Source organism: Dendrobates tinctorius, unplaced genomic scaffold (genome assembly GCF_039654945.1).
Source record: "Dendrobates tinctorius isolate UK_male_01 unplaced genomic scaffold, ASM3965494v1 ptg000062l, whole genome shotgun sequence".
Taxonomy (NCBI): domain Eukaryota; kingdom Metazoa; phylum Chordata; class Amphibia; order Anura; family Dendrobatidae; genus Dendrobates; species Dendrobates tinctorius.
Genome location: NW_027361730.1, coordinates 20284714 through 20305717, shown reverse-complemented (window position 1 = coordinate 20305717; position 21004 = coordinate 20284714). Strand labels below are relative to the sequence as shown.

The 21004-nt window shown below is 46.2% G+C and overlaps 1 protein-coding gene across 1 annotated transcript in view; it reads left to right on the top strand.

The window, feature by feature from the left end:
* Positions 1-21004, top strand: part of LOC141092978 (signal peptidase complex catalytic subunit SEC11A) — a 52695-nt gene that overhangs the window by 6651 nt on the left and 25040 nt on the right. The window contains exon 2 of the mRNA XM_073579362.1: positions 17115-17224. Within this exon, the coding sequence (XP_073435463.1) occupies positions 17115-17224 (110 nt within the window). The remainder of the gene's footprint in view (positions 1-17114; positions 17225-21004) is intronic.

The window sequence follows — 21004 nt, the reverse complement described above, 5'->3', positions numbered from 1 at the left end:
GTCCGGAGGAGCAACAGCGGGAGTTCCCTGTCCCGGCTGGGGTTGTGACCCGAGGTGCCATCGCTGGAAGGTCAGCGGGCCTCCAGGGTGTGCTGAGGGTGGTGAGGCGGCAGAAGTATTACCGAAGACCGCCTCACCCAGGAGGGGGGGGAAAGCGCTCCAGGGCAGCGTTGTCAGCGGGCGCTGGAAGCTCCGGTGGAGTGGGACTGCTGCACAGTCTGAGCTCTGCTGCGTGGGGCAGGCGCCACCACCGCCACTATGCATCTCTGGGAAGGATCTCAGAGCGCACGCGTGGTGGGGTGGAGCCTAGACATCAGACGCCGGGCGCGCAATGCATCTCTGGGAACCCTGGATGCCGGGGAAAGATGCAGTGGCGGTGCACACCCAGGGGGAAAAATAAAGCGAGCTCCCTTATATGGCAGTTACCGGGGGGGGGGGGGGGACGCCGAGGCTATATTAAAAAAAAAAAAAGCGCTGCAAAGATGAGTGAGTCTCCAGAGGTACAACAGCAGCCGGACATGTCCTCAGATACAGGGCGCCAGCGGCAACTGCGGCAGTCACCGCAACAGCTGCAGCGACACAGCAGCCGCTCGTAGTCCAGTGGGGCAGTGGCCCCAAAAGACAAGGCTTCGGCATACCCGGTGGTCCCTTCAGATCCGGTATCCTTCGGCTTGGTGGGTAAGTGGACTACGTGAATGTAGAAACTGTAACTAGGGTCCCTCTCTTTTAGGGAAAGAAGTGCACGCAGAAGGTTAACCATAAGATTTGCCCACTCCGTAAAGAAGAGCTTCCAACAGGGTGGGGGAAAGCGCTCGGCCAAGCGTGCATTGACCACACGATTTGTAAAGAATCTCCAAGGTTCGCCTCCGATCTGTTGGACCTAATTAAACACCAGGTAGAAAACACCGTAAAAAGCATAGGAAGCAAAAAGCATAGGAAAGTTAAGACCAGAGACCCCGAGTCAGACCTCAGCGACAGGGAGAGCGAACCTTCATCATCATCAGACTCGGAAAGTTCAGTATCCGACTCCCCATCCTCCGAAGAAGAGGGTTGCAGCTGTTTCCCCATTGAAGAAACAGATAACTTAGTGAAAGCAATTAGAACGACTGTGGGGCTGGTAGACACCAGGCCCAAAAAAACTATCCAAGACGCCATGTTCAGCAGGTTGGAACAAAAAGAGAAGATCATTCCCTATGAACGAGAAAATACAAGCACTAATGCAGAAAGAATGGAAAAGGCCGGAAAAAAGGGCCTCATGCTCCAAAAAGGAAATAGCCCTTTGAAGACCCAAGCTGCTCTTATTGGGAGAAAGCGCCAAAAGTTGATGTAACTATAGCGAAAGCATCAAAAAAATTTGCCCTGCCATTTGAAGACATGGGAACATTAAAAGACCCCATGGACAAAAAAGCGGAAACATTCCTAAAAGGTTCCTGGGAGGCAGCCGGAGGAGGACTGAAGCCTTCCATAGCCGCCACATGCATGGCAAGAGCCTTGATGGTGTGGCTAGATCAATTGGAGAGCCATCTGAAAAACAAAACCCCAAGAGGCGCAATTTTAGACTCCGTCCCATTAATGAGAGGAGCGGCGGCCTTTCTGGCAGACGCATCTGCGGACTTAATCCGACTGGCAGCCAGGGCAGCTTCATTCTCAAATGCGGCAAGGAGAGCACTCTGGCTCAAATGCTGGACGTGGGACCTGCAGACAAAATCCAAACTCTGCTATATTCCCTGTGAAGGCGAATTTCTGTTCGGCCCCACGTTGGACGACATCCTTGACAAAGCAGGGGATAAAAAGAAATCCTTCCCCAACCAGTCCAATTTCCCCTTCAAACGGTTTCGTAGCAGGAAATTTATCCAAAGAAAACCGCTTAGAATCCCCCCGGATAAGTGGGAGGACAGGAGAGGGAAAGGGTTCATGTTCGGGAAACCAGCGTACAAGAAACAACCCCAATGAAGGTGTCTCCCAGGTAGGAGGAAGATTAGGCCACTTCTTCCCAGCCTGGGAAAAAATATCAAACAGTTCCTGGATCCTAAACATGATAAAAACAGGCCTCAAATTAACCTTCCACACCTCACCCAAACCCTCTTTTGTAGTGACCCCGCAAAGACAGAGGAAGAGCAAGAAGCAGTCCAACAAGAAATTCAGAACCTGGTGGAGAAATCAGTGCTACAAGAGGTCCCCCGCCAGGAAAAAGGACAAGGCTTCTATTCCCCTATCTTCCTAAGGCCTCTTTCACACTTCAGTTTTTTGCATCAGTTATAATCCGCCAAAAAGGCGGACAAGCGGATCCGTTCTCAACTGATGTGAACGGATGGCACAGGATCCGTTTTCAGACGGATCCTGAAAATGAAGAAATTTAAAGGAATCGCTGGCCAGGAAGGGGGGAGAGAGAGAGAGAGAGTTTTTTTTTTTTTGTCCGGCACCCAGAGAGAATTTTTTTTTTTTGTCCGGCACCCAGAGAGAGAGAGAGAGAGAATTTTTTTTTTTTGTCCGGCACCCAGAGAGAGAGAGAGAGAGAATTTTTTTTTTTTGTCCGGCACCCAGAGAGAGAGAGAGAGAGAGAGAGAGAGAATTTTTTTTTTTTGTCCGGCACCCAGAGAGAGAGAGAGAATTTTTTTTTTTTGTCCGGCACCCAGAAAGAAATTCGGGTTAAATCAGTGTTTGCAGGATCCGCCAGAGAAAAAAACGTTACAAGCTCCGTTTTGAAATTTTTGAGGATGGTGACGGACAGCAACTTTTGGCGGATCCTCACAAAAAACGGATGCAACGGACAGCAATCCGTCACAATCCGCCATTAATGCAAGTCAATGGGAAAAAAACGGATCCTCAAAAAAAATTTGAGGATCCGTTTTTTTTCAAAACCTGGCGGATTGTGACTGATTGTAAAAAACGGAAGTGTGAAAGAGGCCTAAGGAGGAAGCCAGACGGAACATTCAGGACGATAATAAACCTGAAAAGATTAAACAAGTGTCTGATAATCCATCCATTCAAGATGGAAACAATAAAATCCACAGTAAAAATGCTGTTTCCAGCCTGCTTTATTACAGTACTCGACTTAAAAGACGCGTACTATCACATCCCCATACACACGGCCTATCGCCAGTATCTCAGGATAGCAGTTACTGTAAAAGGGGAAATAAGGCACTACCAGTTCAAGGCTCTCCTATTCGAGCTGGCCATCGCTCCGAGAGTTTTCACAAAAATCATAGCGGAAGTCATGGCACATTTAAGGGAGCAGGATGTACTTATAGTTCCATACCTAGACGACTTTCTAATGATAGGCAACTCCCCTTCTCACTGCAGGGATCAGCTGAACAGGACTATAGAAACACTAACCAATCTAGGCTGGCTGCTAAATCTGCCAAAATCCCAGACGACCCCGAGCCAAGTACAAGAGTACCTGGGCATCACCATAGACTCACTCAGACAAGAGTGTCGCCTCCCAGAAGGGAAAATGATGCACATGAAGCAGATGGCGACAGTCGCGAAAACTCATACAGCGACAACACTAAGGAAAGCTATGTCTCTGCTCGGCTCAATGACAGCCTGCATCCCGGCTGTACAGTGGGCCCAAGCCCATACAAGGGATCTCCAGTGGGAGATACTAGCCGCATAGGTTTCTCTTCACGGAGCTTTAGAAGTGCGGTTAGACATTACACCCGAAACCGCCCACTCGCTGGAGTGGTGGGCGGAACCATCCAACCTAGCCCGGGGAGTCCCTTGGGTATTGTCGATATCGCGAGTCCTTACCTCAGATGCAAGCCCCAGGGGTTGGGGGGCCCACTTGGACAACCAAGTAGCACAAGGGGTTTGGACAAGGGACGAAGAAAGGGCCTCCTCAAATATGAGGGAGCTCGTAGCGGTATAGCTCACCCTCCTGTATTTTCTGAACTCCCTCAAGTCCCACCACATATAAGGGTATTTTCGGACAACTGCACAGTAGTAGCCTACTTGAACTATCAGGGGGGGGACAAGATCCCATGCCCTAAGGGAAGTGGCAAAATCAATTTTCCATTGGGCAGAGGGAAATCCTAGGCTTACGGACAGCACTACACACAAAAGGAACAGACAACGTGACTGCAGACTTCCTAAGTCGAACACAGCTAAGACAGGGGGAGTGGGAGTTAAACCAGGGAGTTTTTACTCAGCGCACGACACTATGGGGAAAACCCAGCATAGATCTATTTGCCAACTGTACAAACCAGAAGGTGGAAACCTTCTGCTCCATAGACCCCTCTGGGAACCCGGTAGCCCTGGACGCCCTTATGACTCCCTGGCACTTCCCCCTTGCCTATGCGTTTCCGCCAATAGCCCTAATTCCATTAGTTCTGAGGAAGATTCGGGAGGACAAGGCAAGGGTAATATTAATAGCCCCCTTCTGGCCGAGAAGGACCTGGTTCGCGTGGTTGAGGAGAATGTCCATCTCCGACCCTTGGGTCCTCCCGGATATTCCGTACTTGCTCTCGCACGGCCCAGTACTACACCCTCAGGTGGAAAACCTGCATATGACGGCCTGGAATTTGAAAGGGCGCTGTTGACCAACAGGGGCTTCTCCAAAAATGTAGTATCCACCCTCCTACGGTGTAGGAAACCAGTAACCACCAGACTGTACGGGAGAATCTGGAGGAAATTCCTCTCAGTATCAAATAACAGCACAGGGGGGGGGTACCTCTATTAAAGATCGTAGAGTTCCTGCAGAAGGGCTTAGAGCAAGGCCTAGCTACCAGTACATTGAAAGTCCAGGTGGCAGCCCTAGGGGCCCTTTACAATTATAACTTGGCAGGGAAACGTTGGGTGGCCAGGTTCATCGAAGCAGCCGGTAGATCCAGGCCAATACCTTCCCTAAATACTCCTCCCTGGGACCTAAACTTGGTGTACTCAGCCCTGTCCAAGCCTCCCTTTGAACCATTACAAGAGGCCCCTCTAAAACTGATATCGCTCGAGACCTCCCTCTTGGTAGCCCTGACATCGGCCTGCAGAATTGGTGATATCCAAGCCCTGTCAGCCTTCCCTCCGTTTACTCAGATCCTAGAGGATAGGGTGGTACTTAGGACAGACCCAGCCTACCTGCCGAAGGTAGCATCCCGATTCCACAGAACCCTTCATTTTGCCCCAATCCCAAAAACAGGGGAGAAGAGGTATTACACACACTGTATGTTAGGAAATGCCTAATTGAATACCTAGAGGCCACCAGGGAGTGTAGAAGGGATAGGTCTCTTTTTGTGTGCTTCCAGGGGCCAAGAAAAGGGCGGAAGGCATCAAAGAACACGCTGGCGAGGTGGATAAGAGACGCCATCACCTTGTCATACTCGTCGCAGGGGGCGAACGTCCCAGACAGAATAACAGCCCACTCCACATGAGCAATGTCAACTTCCTGGGCAGAGAGAGCAGGCGTCTCCATTGAGCAGATATGTAGAGCCGCTACTTGGTCCTCTCCTTCAACTTTCTTTAACAACTATTGGCTGGACCTAGCCACCTCCTCAGATCTAACCTTTGGTAGAAGGGTGCTGGAGGCAGTGCCCCCCCCCCTAATCTCTGCAATTCTCTCCATGGTGCTGTCATGGGGGGAAAGAGAAAATCGTAGTTACTTACCGTTAACGTTATTTCTCTGAGCCCATGACTGCACCCATATATTCCCTCCCTACATGCGTGGGGTGCGCCCTTATTGTAAATACAGTTTAGCCAAATAGTCACGTGGTGTCTCCTCTACGCAGTTTAAAAGTAGTTCATGTTATAGGCCAAAGTTCCGTTAAATGCTCTGTAAAACAACTGATGCGGGAGAGAGGTACTGCCTTTGTCTGTAGGTTTCCTGTCCCCGTGGGGCGGATCCCCTCTCTCCGCGGTGCCGTCATGGGCTCAGAGAAATACCGTTAACGGTAAGTAACTACGATTTTCACACTAGCGTATGGCCGAGGTGCGGAGGCCTGCGGACTTCCTCTGTGAAACTCCCCGCACGGCCGCACCTCCTCCCGTCAGCTTTGCCTACCTCGGCGTGCGTACCCTATCTTTAGCATTTGGGTACGCAGGCCGTGTCGATGTATGCGGATGCCTCTGCATGCATCGTTTTGATGGTGCAGCGACCTGCACCGAGTGCAACGTGCGACTTCAGTAGGAAAGCTTAGACATGGGTGATTCGTCATTCTACTTATTGTTCTCCTGTGCGTGTACCAGAAAACCACCGACCACTGCTCCATATTGTTAAGGTGGGCATACACCTCAGATAGTTGTTGACTACTGATGATCGAACGTGATCGGATAAGGAGTTATTTGAGCACGCTCGAGTGTAAATAGAATTTCTTCGACATGCTCAGATACTATGTTTGAGTCGCCGTGGCTGCATGTCTCGGCTGTTCGACTGCCCCAACACGTGCAGGGATTGCCTAATATTGGAGATACCAGGAGTACTGAGGTAAGAAAAGGCTGCTCACACTGCTGTCCTCCATGTCTGTCTGACCTAATATGGGATCTATCAGGGGTGCAGAGGTAAGAATTGGCTGCTCTCACTGTTGTCCACCATATCTACCGTATATACTCGAATATAAGTCGAGTTTTTCAGCCCCCTTTTTGGGCTGAAAAAGACCCCCCTCGACTTATATTCGGGTCACGGTTCAAACTTACCTGGTCCCCGTCGTCTCCGCGTTCCCCGGTATGTGTCTGCGGTCCCCTGCAGCCTGTCAGTGTCCCGTCGGCGGCGTTACAAGTCGCTGTGCGCCGCTCTCTCCCAGCGCGCCGCTCTCTCCCGTCCTCCGGCAGTGACGTGCAGGGGGCGCGATGACGTGGATAGCACGCGCCCTCTGCCTGAGTCACTGAAGAGCCGGTAACGCTCAGGAGCAGCTGTCAGCAATGGAGGTGAGTATATAGTGTTTTTTTTTAAATTCCAGCAGGGGCAGCAGCAACATGATAGGATTACGATACCGGTAATCCTATCACTTGGCCAATAAATCATGCACTGTGCAGCATTTATGAGGGCATACCTGTTGTGCAGCATTACGGTATTTGGGCCACCATTACTCACTGTGCAGCATTTATGGGGGCATATGTTCTGCAGCATTACGGTATTTGGGCCACCATTACTCACTGTGCAGCATTTATGGGGGCATACCTGTTGTGCAGCATTACGGTATTTGGGCCACCATTACTCACTGTGCAGCATTTATGGGGGCATACCTGTTGTGCATCATTACGGTATTTGGGCCACCATTACTCACTGTGCAGCATTTCCCACCCTAGACTTATACTCGAGTCAATAAGTTTTCCCAGGTTTTTGAGGCAAAATTAGGGGGGGTCGACTTATACTCGGATCGACTTATACTCGTGTATATACGGTATATGTTCTAATACTGGAGATAGCAGGGGTGCAGTGGTTAGAGACTGCTCACACTGCTGTCAACCATGTCTATATGATCTCATACTGGAGATTTCAGGGGTGCAGAGGTAAGAATAGGCTGCTTCCACTGCTGTCCGCCATGTCTGTGACCTAGTACTGGAATATTACTAGGGGGCTGAAATAAGAGGCTGTTCAGACTGCTGTCCATCCTGTCTATCTGATCTAATACTGGAGATACCAGGGGTGCAGAGGTAAGAATAGGCTGCTCACACTGCTGTCCACCTTGTCTATCTGATCTAATACTGGAGATACCAGTGGTGCAGTGGTTAGAGACTGCTCATACTGCTGTCCACCATGTCTATATGATCTAATACTGGAGATACCAGGGTGCAGAGGTAAGAATAGGCTGCTCACACTGCTGTCCACCCTGTCTGTGACCTAGTACTGGAATTACTAGGCGGCTGAAGTAAGAGGCTGCTCACACTTCTGTTTCTTTCTGACGTTCTTTAATATTGTATGTTAATAGTTTCATGAACAAAAAAGACAATTGTATTTTAGGAGTGATAGCTTTTATACATGTGATTTTATATTATCTAATATTATGGATACCAGGGGTGATGAGGTAGGAAAACGCAGCCCACACTGCTGTCATCATGTTTCTCATGATGTCCTAGTGGATCAGAATATGCACTAGACCAGGGGTCCCCAACCGCCGGTCCGCGGCCCAGCACCGGGCCGCTGCAGTGCCCTTGCCGGTCCGCGGACACAAGGGGAGCCAGGGGCGGTCAGTGGCGTAGCGGGGGCTGGGGCGGCCAGGGAGCGATCAAGCAGCTCCGCTGCCTGCAAGAGGGAATAGCAGGAGCGGAGCTGCAAGGACCCGTCCACTGCGTCCAGCTTCCTGCCCGCCGCCCGCGCTTCCTGTCTCTGACTGACACAGAGAGGAGCGCGCCGCTGCTGTGTCAGAGTGAGGAAGCGCGGGCGGCGGGCAGGTGAGAGGAGAGAGGTGGTGTCTGTGTGTATGTATAATGTGTGTGTGTGTGTGTGTGTGTGTGTGTGTGTGTCTGTCTGTGTGTGTGTCTGTGTGTGTGTACATGTATGTCTGTCTGTGTGTGTGTACATGTATGTGTGTGTGTGTTGGTCTGTGTTTGTGTAGCCTGGCCCTGGAGGAGATGGGGAGTGATGGAGAGACGGCAGTGATGGGGTGAAGGCAATGATGGGGAGAGGGGAGTGATGGGGTGAAGGCAATGATGGGGAGAAGGGAGTGATGGGGTGAAGGCAATGATGGGGAGAGGGGAGTGATGGGGTGAAGGCAATGATGGGGAGAGGGGAGTGATGGGGTGAAGGCAATGATGGGGAGAGGGGAGTGATGGGGTGAAGGCAATGATGGGGAGAAGGGAGTGATGGGGTGAAGGCAATGATGGGGAGAAGGGAGTGATGGGGTGAAGGCAATGATGGGGAGAGGGGAGTGATGGGGTGAAGGCAATGATGGGGAGATGGCAGTGATGGGGTGAAGGCAATGATGGGGAGACGGCAGTGATGGGGTGAAGGCAATGATGGGGAGACGGCAGTGATGGGGTGAAGGCAATGATGGAGAGACGGCAGTGATGGGGTGAAGGCAATGATGGGGAGACGGCAGTGATGGGGTGAAGGCAATGATGGGGAGACAGCAGTGATGGTGTGAAGGCAATGATGGAGAGATGGCAGTGATGGGGTGAAGGCAATGATGGGGAGACAGCAGTGATGGGGTGAAGGCAATGATGGGGAGAAGGGAGTGATGGGGTGAAGGCAATGATGGGGAGAAGGGGGTGATGCAGCACTTATTCAAAACATATGGTGAGTTGAGTCACATTATAAATGTTATTTAATTATAAGTATGCACTGCTACACTACAACCGTGTCCATAGCCCCTCCCCCTTATGACCAAAGCCCCGCCCCTGCCACACCTCCATCCCCGCCCTGCCGGGCCATGGAAGAATGGTCTTGCTTGAAACCGGTCCCTGGTGCAAAAAAGGTTGGGGACCACTGCACTAGACCTTAATCTTCCTATACATGAAGGGAGAGGGGTCGGAGCTTCCTACTGCACGTTCTCACAGGCACCTCTCCTTTTAATGTTCTAGGACAGGCTTATGTCAGTGTAACTAGAGTACGGCCATTTTAACTGTATATTGAACCTCTTGCTAGACAAAACACGTGATTTGCTACTTCACCCTTCAGCATCCAAAGATTGATATATCTGTTGTGGAGCAGTTCAGGGTGTGTGAAGATGTCTCAGGACTTGAGCTCTCTTCACATGTGGTAGATGCTGGCTACAATATTTATCAGGTATCTGTGTCTTTAACAGCCACAGCCAGTGCTCAATTGTAAGGAGCCAATGAGTTACCATGGCAGCCAGGGGCTTGCTGAAGACCACCATTGCTGCCGTCTTGGTCATCATACGAGACCAAGCCATTAGCTGAGCTTCATCGAAGACTGTAATGTACATTATATCCTGCAATACCGTGCTAGTAATAATAATTATTTATATAGCGCCAACATATTCCGCAGCGCTTTACAGTTTAACAGTTTCAAAACACAAGTCATAAGTAACAACGTTAACAATACAATTTAAAGCAAAATAAGATGACCCTGCTCGTGAGAGCTTACAATCTACAATGAGGTGGGGGAGATACAAAGTACAGGTGTGTATTTACAGTGATGTATTTACAATGAATTTCCAGCCATCTTGAAGGATGGATGGAGACAATGAATGAGCTACACACACTTACACATAGAATGTCTTTGATTAGTGAACGTGATAGGCCGCTCTGAACAAATGTGTTTTGAGGGAGCTCCTGAAACTATGCAAATTGTGGATAGTCCTGATTTCTTGGGGTAGAGCATTCCAGAGAATAGGAGCAGCACGGGAGAAGTCTTGGAGTCGGGAGTGGGAGGTACGGATTAGTGCAGAGGTTAGTCAAAAGTCGTTTGCAGAGCGCAGCGGTCGGTTAGGCCGATGGACAGAAATGAGGGAGGAGATATAGGGGGGTGCTGCACTGTGGAGAGCTTTGTGGGTGAGAACAAGTACTTTGAATTGGATCCTATAATGAATGGGCCACCAATGTAAGGACTGGCGAAGAGCGGACGCGTCCGAGTACCGATTAGTCAGATGACCCTGGCTGCTGGATTAAGTATGGACTGGAGAGGGGATAGTCGAGTGACGGGGAGGCCAATTAATAGAGCGTTGCAGTAATCCAGGTGGGAGTGGATCAGTGCTACAGTGAGGGTTTTTGTTGTTTCCATGGTGAGAAAAGGACGGATTCTAGAGATGTTCTTTAGGTGTAAGTGGCAAGAGCGGGCAAGAGATTGTATTTGGAATGTGAAGGAGAGATTGGTGTCAAACATAACACCCAGACAGCACGCCTGCTGCCGTGGTGTTATTATAGTGCCACCCAAGGAGAGGGAAATGTCAGATTTAGGGAGGTTAGTAGAGGGTGGGAGCTGAAGAAGTTCAGTTTTGAAGAGGTTGAGTTTCAGATAGAGAGCGGACATGATGTTGGAGACTGCGAACAGTCAGTCACTGGGTTTCTATAGTACAGCTGGGGTAAGGTCGGGGGAAGATGTATATAGTTGTGTGTCATCAGCATAAAGATGGTACTGAAAGCCAAATCTGCTGATGGTCTGTCCAATTGGGGCCGTGTAGAGAGAGAAAAGATGGGGGCCAAGGACTGAGCCCTGAGGTACTCCGACTGCAAGAGGAAGAGGAGATGACGTGGAGCCAGAGAACAAAACACTGAATGAGCGGTCAGAGAGATAGGAAGAGAACCAGGAGAGAGCAGTGTCCTTAATGCCTAGTGACTGGAGCTTAGAGAGTAGGAGATGGTGATCAACATTATCGAAAGCTGCAGAGAGTGGTCATTGGTCACTTTGAGTGCAGTTTCAGTCGAATTTTGGGGTGTGGAAGCCGGACTGTGAAGGGTCTAGAAGGGAGTGAGTGGAGAGGTAACGGGTAAGGCGGGAGTAAACTAGGCGCTCCAAAAGTTTAGAGATCAAGGGGAGATTCTAGACTGGTCTGTAGTTGTTTGTGCAGGATGGGTCGAGAGCGTGTTTTAGTAATGGAGTAACAAAGGCGTGTTTGAAGGAGGATGGGAAAATGCCAGAGGAGAGGGAGAGATTAAAGATTGTAGTTAGGTGGGTTGTGACGACTGGAGAGAGAGAGACTGGAGGAGATTTGAGGGAATGGGGTCGATAGTGCATGTAGTCGGACGAGAAGAAGAGAGGAGTCTGGAGACTTCTTCTGTGATGGGATCAAATGTGGAAAGTGAGCCAGGGGAAATGCAGGAAGGGATGGGAGTCACAGCACTTGGTGGTTGGGAGCAGATTTCCTGACGGATATTATCTATTTTTTCTGTAAATTGGGAGGCCAGGTCATCAGCACAAATGTCTGTGAGAGGGGCTTGTGCTTTTGGCCTGAGGAGGGAGTGAAAAGTGTCAAAAAATTTCTTGGTTGTTGACTAGTGAGGAGATCAGGGTGGTGAATTAGGTCTGTTTGGCGAGGTGAAGGGCATCGTTATAGGTTCTTAACATAAATTTGAAGTGGATAAAGTCTTCTGGTGTGTGGGTTTTTCTCCATAGGCGTTCAGCACTCCTAGAGCATCGCTGGAGAAGTTGTTTGTGATGTGAGCAAGGGCTGTTTTACTCTGTGCTTGGAGGTTCTGAGGGTGAGGGGAGCTACTTGGTCAAGGGTGCTTCTAAGAGTGTCGTCGTAGTGATGAACAGCCAGATTAGGACTGGAAAAAGAGGTGATTAGGGACAGTGATGAGTGTAGGGAATCTGAAAGTGTCTGAGGGTTAATGACTTGTAGATTTCTGAATGTGTGGTAGGTAGGAGTGAGTTGGGGTGGGCGAGGATTTGTGAGCGTGAAGGAGAGAATGTTGTGGTCAGAGAGTGGAAGCGATGAGTTATTTAGGTGGGAGATTGAACAGAGCCGGACGAAGACCAGATCAAGGGTGTTACCGTCCTTGTGTGTCTCAGAGGTTGAAAGCTGCGAGAGGCCTAGAGAGGTGGTTAGTGATAGAAGCTGGGATGCAGATGTGGAAGTAGGGCTGTTAATGGGGATGTTGAAGTCTCCCAGGATAAAGGTTGGAAGTTCTGAGGACATGAAGTGCGGCAGCCAGGCTGAAAAGTGGTCAAGGAAGTGGGTGGGTGAGCCTGGGGGCCGGTATATGACCGCTACTCTGAGGGAGAGGGGACGGAAGAGCCTGATGGTGTGGACCACAAAAGAAGGGAATATGAGTGATGGAACTGGGGGGATGACCTGGAAAGTGCATTGTGGGGACAGGAGTATGCCGACTCCACACCATGTCTGTTTGTGGTCTCGGGGAATGAGAGAATTGTAAGCCACCATAGGAAATGGCAGCAGAAGAGACAGTGTCAGAATCCTGAATCCAGGTTTCAGTGAGGACCAACAGATTAAGAGAGTTGTTCAGAAAGTAGTTGTGTAGGAAAGGAAGCTTGTTACAAACAGACCGTGGATTCCAGAGAGCACAATTAAAAGATGGAGATGAGGGAGTGCAAGTAATATTAATTAGATTATTATGGTTTCGATATGAGGTAGGGTAGGGGTTGAGGTTGGGGGAGATGTCCCCTGAAATCAGTAGGAAGATAAAGAGCAAATAGTTGTTGGAATTGTAAGTAGTTTTTTTTCTGCGATGTGTTTGGGCAAGATGGGCTGAGGTTTCTCAGGAAGGTGAGGAGTGCATGGGAGCTGTACATGGGAGAGGGAAGTATAGAGGGGCTGATGTGTACAAGTCGTGATGGAGGGGGGATGGGGTGGTGAATGTGGATGGCAAGGGAACACAGGAGGATAGAAATAAAGCACATGGATAAAAGAGAGCAAAGTGTGGGTTACCTGACTCCTGCCCTGACTAACTGCCATGTATAACTGCCGTTTTCTTGATGCTATTGTAGTGTAGTGAAAAAGCAATCAAAAGAACGCAGGTGAAAATTCTCTGATGGGAATAAAAGACAAGATTAAAAATACATAAAAAGTCGAATCGCTTTCTTTTTCAAAATTAAAAATAAAGAAATGTAAAAAGTGAAAACGTGAATCTGCGGTATCTGATATTGCTATGTCCATAAAAGACCAGTCTATCAAAATACAAAAATTCAGCGACCCATTCAGTAAAGCAATAAATTACTTCTTGAATTGCAATTATCTGGTACCACATTTTCCTAAAAATATGCAGTAAGAAGCAATCATAATGTCACCAAAATTGTATAAATGTCATTAGATCACTATGAAAAAAGGCAGAAACAAAACTTGTGAAATTTTTCACCATTTAATAAAAAAAAAAAAAAAAATTAGGGGTTTTGTACCATTGTAATGTTACTGACTTGGAGAATCATTTTTACAGATCATTTTTACCAGGCGACAACCATTGTAATAACAGTCCTAGAAAAAAATATAAAATTATAGCAGAATTGTGTTTTTTGTTTTTCACCATTTCATCCCACTTGCAATTTATTTTCACCATTTTTCTGTATGTAGTATAGTAAAATGAATGGTGTCAAACAAAATTACAGTTGGTCCCACAAAAGTCAAACTCTTATATGGCTGTGTTCACAGAAAAAAAAGTTATGCCTCTTAGAAGAAAGGGAGGAAAAAACAAAAAATCGCAATGGTATTACAGGGTTAAAAGTACCAAGGAATTTATTTATAATGCCATTCCTTTAGTTGTGTTTTTTTGCGTTGCGGATTTGCCACTGCGGATCCGCTGCAGGTTTCCTAGTGATTTACAGTACAGTGTTAATCTATGGGGAAATAAAAACCGCTGTGCACATGCTGCGGAAACACAGCGGTTTATTTTCCGCAGTATGCCAATTCTTTGTACGGATTCCGCAGCTTATTTACACCCATTCCATTATAGGAATCCGCAGGTGTAAAAACACATGCCAAATCCGCAGGAAAAACACGCAGATTTTGACCAGCGGGTTCTGCAAAAAAAAAAAAAAAAAAACAGATTCTGCGCTGGAAAATTCCGCACACGAATCCGCAACGTGTGCACATACCCTTAGGCTAAGTTCACACCAGGCGTTCTGTAGCATTTTTTTAATGCAGATTTTCAGCTGTGTTTTATGGTACCAGCAAAGTCAATGGGATTTCAGAAAACTTAGCTTGTTTTTTTGTCATCAGGATTTTGTGCAAAAAAAAACATGCAAAGCACAATGGAGCATATGTCACTACTTTCTGCTTTTTTTTTTTCAACGTTTTTCACCCATTGAAATGAATGGGTGGTGAAAAACACTGATGAAACACAGGTATCAGGTTTTGCTGCATCTTTTTGTGCCAAAACCTGTTTCTATAGAATAGGATTTTTTTTTTAAAACACTAAGCTTCATCAGCATGCACAAGAGACAAAAACGCAGTAAAAAACCAAGGCTTCTTTCCTGCCAAGAGATCAGAATAAAAAGCTGAAAAAATGCCTAGTGTGATCTTACCCTAAGGGAGAACAAAATGACTGAAGGTTTTTTTTGGTTTTTTTTTTTTACTAGTCATAAGTAAAGGTTTTATTTAGATCCACAGAACTGCAGCCTGCGGAACATGTGAAATATACACTTTCAACATGTATTTACAAGTCACCATTCAGATAGCAACTTAGAAGAGCATGTAGAATATATTCAGGAAACCACAGAAGGTGCACGTGGTGGACCCAGTGCTTCATAGTGGATGAGACAATTGGACCCTGGTACTAAAAATATGGACCACAAATCAACTCAAGGAGTACAATAATTACGGTGCTGTATATTGCTTGGACTGGCCATAGGCTCTCCTGACCCAAATGTGACAGCATGTATTTCTATGCAGCTTTTCTGCTATGGTCTGGAGACTCTGTGGCCGGTCCGAGCATTGCGTTGCGATCCTCGTCCGGGTTGTGCGACCGTCTGACATTTCCCTAATATAGAGCAAAGACTGAGTTTTGTTCATCTTGGACTTAAATTATCTTTTTTCTTTTAACTGGATGGGTTACAGGCACCCTTCCTTAAAGGGAACCTGTCAGCTAATACATTCTTCTCAAACCATGGGCAGCATGGATCAGCCACTGTCGCTTTTAATGGCTGCTAGCGACCAAGCCGCTTTGTGCACTAGTAGTTCAGGTAGGTCCCCAGCGTCTCTCCCCCCACGCACCCCCATTGAGTGACTGACAAGTCTCTGCCCAGGTTCACGTATAGGCAGATGCTTGTTAGTACCTGTCAGTGGGCAGGGAGAAGCCGTTGTGAACCCGCCTGAACGACCAGTCTGTTTTGCGGCTCTGTCTAAGCAGTTGATAAAAGCATATTTTTCTCTGAAACACTGCTGCATTTCAAAGACAGATCAACATGGCTGTGATCATACAGCCAATGGTTGCTACATGCTTCCCACAATATGGGCAGCATGTATCAGCTGACAGGTTCCCTTTAAAGAATCTACAATGAAATTGTTCTTGAACACATGGGAAAGTTTAATAATCATCATACCGTCTGCATCCAGGACAAAGTCAAAATGCACTTCTAGGACACAACTGGTACTTGGAAAGGGAACTTTCAATTTGCATGAAAATCCTTGAAAAATAGGATTATGCAGGGACTCATTGGCAAACAACCTTCTATCCACCACCTCCCCCAACCTTTTTTTGTAATGTATGTTTTGTTTAAGAATCTCTATCAATTTTTATTCTTTTAATATATTGCAATGAGATTATATAGCACTGTGTGTTTAAAATTGCTCATTTTGCTCTTCTATGCAGTTAATTATTCTCTCCTCTGTTCCATTAAGTCTATGACATCACATGAGTAAAACTGACTAGTGGAATCCTTCTAAGCTCTATGTAGAAACAGGAGGTCAATTTTCCCTGTGTCTGTCATGAGACACTGCAAAACCCCTTCGTAGGGGGAGGAGGGAGCAGATGGGTTAGGAGTTGAAGAACGGAATGATAAATACAGGGGCAAGGGACTTCCTGTTTCTTCACCGAGCAGAGAAAAGAGAAGAATTAGCTTGATAGACATAATGAGCAATTGTAAGTACACAGTGCCATGTAATAAGATGACTGCAATATATTAAAGAGGATAAAACCTTTGATGGAAGGACTGCTCCTTTAAATCCCATCTCCTCAAGAAACTATCAATCCTTATCCAGGTTTATTATTATTCTATTATATTTACCTTAATGTTACCATACTATATCTAAATTTTAACTTGGCTTATACTTTTACATTATACTTTACTGCTTGTTTTGTGCTCCTTATTTTCATATTTTATAAAATTCTTTAAATAAAAGTGTAAAAAATTAATTCCAAATGCTCTATCCTTTCTAGAAAACTTCCCTTTTTGGATGAAAGTGACAACAGATAGTCTGTGAGTCTGCCATATATAATACACAGACATATCTACTGTGTGTGCTGTCAGTAAATGTATTACTGTTTCCACAAATGGACTAATTAAAGTGAATATCTGTGTTGTGACAGCACCTCTTAATAGTTTAGTCATAAACAATTAGAATATACCATAATAGGCAAGACCAGAAATGATATAAAAAGCTGGTGCTATTTGTATGCTCAGGTTAAAAAAAAAAACTGATGAACTATAAATCTATGGTTTAGGGGCACACTTTACCACCAGTGGGCGCCATTGCTTAAAGAAATGGGAACTGGCGTGGTATTTTTTTCTTTGCAGGATGAAGAGTGGTAGGAAGCAGTATAAAAATTATTACACCTAATACTGTATTATGTCACCTGGGTGATCAGGAACTAATAGTTTGTTTTGTCTTTTTTAGTTATATTACCAAGTGTTAAACTTTGGTATGATAGTGTCCTCTGCACTGATGATATGGAAAGGCCTGATGGTGATTACTGGCAGCGAGAGTCCGATAGTTGTTGTCCTAAGGTAAGCAAGTCTCATCCCATCAACACGTTGCCATTATTGTTTATCAGCATCACTGCGACTGGAGCTTTCAATAGCTTTTATTTTTTTTTTTCTAATGGCTACAGCACTGATCTTCCTCCGCTTCCAGACTTTATACATAAATCCCACAGGTCAGCGTATAACATGCCTAAAACATCAATTTTGTTTTATATGGTTGAAGCTACAATAACTAATGCTGTAGAGGTTTTATCCTATACACTGTCAAGGACATGCGTAATCCGTCATGACTTAACGCTGTTGCCGCAACTAGAATATAAGGGATAGCGCTCAGATCAGGGTATTGTATTACGGCTTTCGAATAATACCAGGATCAAAATTGTAGGTGCAATATTCGGGTTGTGTCACTCATTTGTAGTTGGGTAGCAGCATGAAAAGTTTTACATCCTGCATCTGTTACTGGAATGAGGTGAGAAGTTGCAAAGGGTCAGCAAGAAGAAGGATCGTAGCCTATTACGGGCATCTCTCCCAATGTAAAGCCTTCAGTCACCCCAGTAGAGATACAAAACATTATTATATCTTCCAATCCCTGAATAAAAGATGTGTACTTTCTGATTCTCAGGAGGAAGATCTGTATTTTTTCTCCTAAAGAAGTGAGAATAAGAGCTGTTGCATATAAAATTCCCCCCTGTAACTAATACTGACATTTGTCAACTTGGACTCTTAATTTTGCAGAAATTTTTTGTCTCCTTTTTTTTTTTTTTTTTTTTTTTTTTTTTATGGTTGTGAATTTGTATGACATTAATCAGAGCTCATTTAATACGATCATTTGGTCCCCATACAGCAAGCATTATGTCAGCAGCACATTTCCCGTTTCTCCTTTTACCAAACAAAACCAAAGACTTCATGTCTATTCCCAGAAAATATACCTTATATAGTTATGTATAAGGCTCGTTTCACACTAGCGCTGCATGCGTCCCCTATCTTTATCACTGGGGGCGCAGGCCGTGCGCAGTATGCGTTTGGCGGCGTATGCATGCGCCGCCAAACGCATACTGCGCACGGCCTGCGCCCCCAGTGATAAAGATAGGGGACGCAGGACGCATGCAGCGTCATGCGCCGGTAGGCGGAGCTACCGGTGGAGGCGCGGCAGGGGGCGGGGCTTAGCGGCGGCCGTGCGCAGGCCGTCGCTGCGCTCAAAAGCGCTAGTGTGAAACTAGCCTTAGTCAAGTTTTTCAGCACATTTTTTGTGCTGAAAACACCCACCCTCTGCTTATACACAAGTCAATTGTCCCAGAAAGGCAGCGGGTCACAGAGGCAGGAGCCGGCAGCTGTGGCTAAAACCTGTGCCGCTCCTGTAATAGTGCACAGTGCCAGCCGCAGCTTCCAGCACACATCCTACTCGCCTACCTGCGCGCCCTCGCCGGCACTGCATCTCCTTTGTTCCGGCGCCAGCAGCTCTTCTGGCTGAGCAATCACGTGGCCCCGCTCATTACGGTAATGAATATGCACACCTCTCCACTCCCATAGGCGTGCAGTGCATATTCTTTACCTTAATGAGCGGTACCAGGTGACCGCTCGGCCAGAAGAGCTGCTGGCACAGGAACAAACGAGATGTAGTGCCGGCGAGGGCGCACAGGTAGGTGGGTAGGTAGGAAGTTGTGTTTTTTTTTTTTTTGTTTTTTTTTTTTACCATGAATCTTACATACTAGGATAGGGGATTAGGGGCCATGCATACACTGACGGGGACGGGAGAGCCATGCATGTGTGCACATAGCCTAAAGGAACGAGGCGCTCTGTCACCTAGTGTGCCCCCATGATTATTGGGATATTCATTTTTATGTAGGGTCATTCTACTACTCGGGATGAGGCAATATATTGTCAAAAACCACCCCGACTTGCTGTTTTCTTGCAAATTTGAGTGACAATAACTCATTTAATAGCCACTCCAAATTATGGTGAAACTGCATTTTTGTGTTCCTCATCTTATGTTTGTCCTTTTGCGATAAGGGGTTAATAGTTTTCCGGCTAGAAGACCGTAATCAGTGGCTAGTGTCCACAAGAAATAGAGTAGAAGTGCTCAGGAATTATCGCTCTGCTTCTCGAGTTAATAACCTTAATTTTTATTAATCTAGGAATTTTTGCCTCATCAACTGTCATCTAATCAGAATTATGTAAATTTCCCAGATAACCATATTTTTTCCTGCTGTAAGATCACCCAGTCTTATCGGCGAGGTTTCACTGCTAATCGCCTTACCCTTTTCCTTATCACAATTGCCCATTTATTTCTTTCTCTTTCCGCTGTCGGCTGCTTAGACCTATTTATTTTGATTGATGGCTTAATAAAGCAAATACTTGGTGAACCTGACATCTCCTCTAAATTAGTGGAGATTACTTTTAAAGGTCACTCAGATGTGTTGTATTGGTCTTCTTGCGATGTGTGTGTAAATATCAAGAAGTGTGTATGTGAGGTGGCAGCATGTTCTGTCTTAAAGAGCAATCGGGAGAGGAGCCTGTAAAAGGCTATCCAAAGGTTTTATGTATTGTTCCTTAAGCGTGGATAGGAAAAGTAAATACACTTGACTTGTGCCATAGGAAAAGGACAGGTGTAATGTCCTAAAATAAGTGCCTTCAAATAGGTTTTGCTCTCAAATCTATAGGTGATTTTTTATTTTTTAATGAATATTAAGTGCAGGAAATACTGTTGCTTTGTCCCTATATTGGGGCTAATCACTGTCTGAGACTTTTCAGTAGCAGTTTATCATTGAACTTGGTCTTTTGAACTTTTTCATTGAAATGAGGTTTGTTCATGGAGGAGAGGTGACAAATGTTACATTGTATGTGTAACTTGTCCGTAATCGGCTACATTAAGCATAGTCTGACAGCTGTAAGATCTTTCACTATCAAGGTGGGTTCACATCATAGTATGTTGTCTTGTTTTTTTTTTCCTGCAATGATGTGGGTGTAACGTGAACTCCCCCCTCTGATCTTTGTAAGGCAATTAATCACCATCCTTCTTTGTCTGCAGCTTTGTCTTCAGCGATCTGCTTAGTCATGGTATACAGGTGTCTCTGATCTCCGTGCTTAGGCCTCATACCCATTGGCGATTAAAAAAAAGGTCCGATTTCTGGACTGGAAAAAAGGGTGGAGTGTTATTCCAGTGTCATGCGATTTCTATGCGTTTTTTTATTTTTCCATCCGTTTTTTTTTCCCAGCCACTCTTTTTCTACAGTCATTTACAGGACCATTTACAGTGTTCTATACCACATAATGGTGATGTATCCGTGGAAAACGGATGGTCCGTTTTTTTAATCGCACCCATTGACCTCTATTGGCGAAAATCGCTGCAAATCGCAGCATGCTGCGATTTTTTTTTTTTTTTTTTTTTTTTTTTTTTTTTTTTTTTTTTTTCCCTCAGACCGATTTTGGCTGAGAAAAAAATTGCAAGTGAGATGTCACCCATTCACTAACATGGGTCAGAGTGCAATCAGATTAAAAATCGGATTGCAATCGTCCGATTTTATCGCCAGTGAGTATGAGGCCTTAGAATGCACAACAGAACCGCACTTTCTACCATAGTGCCTTGGAAGACTTTTTTTTGATATGTGGTTTGTACAGGTGAAACATGGAAAGATAAATCAGCCCTAAAGAGTGCACTGAAGAGCCGTGACTCTCCTAAGTATTTTGGGCTCCATGTACCACAGCCAAAAAAGAAATGTTGCCCAATCACAGACTTTACTTTTGTGGTTTAAATCGTGATGAATTTGTTCGTCACAGCCCTCTTTGCTAAGCTCCACCCACTTA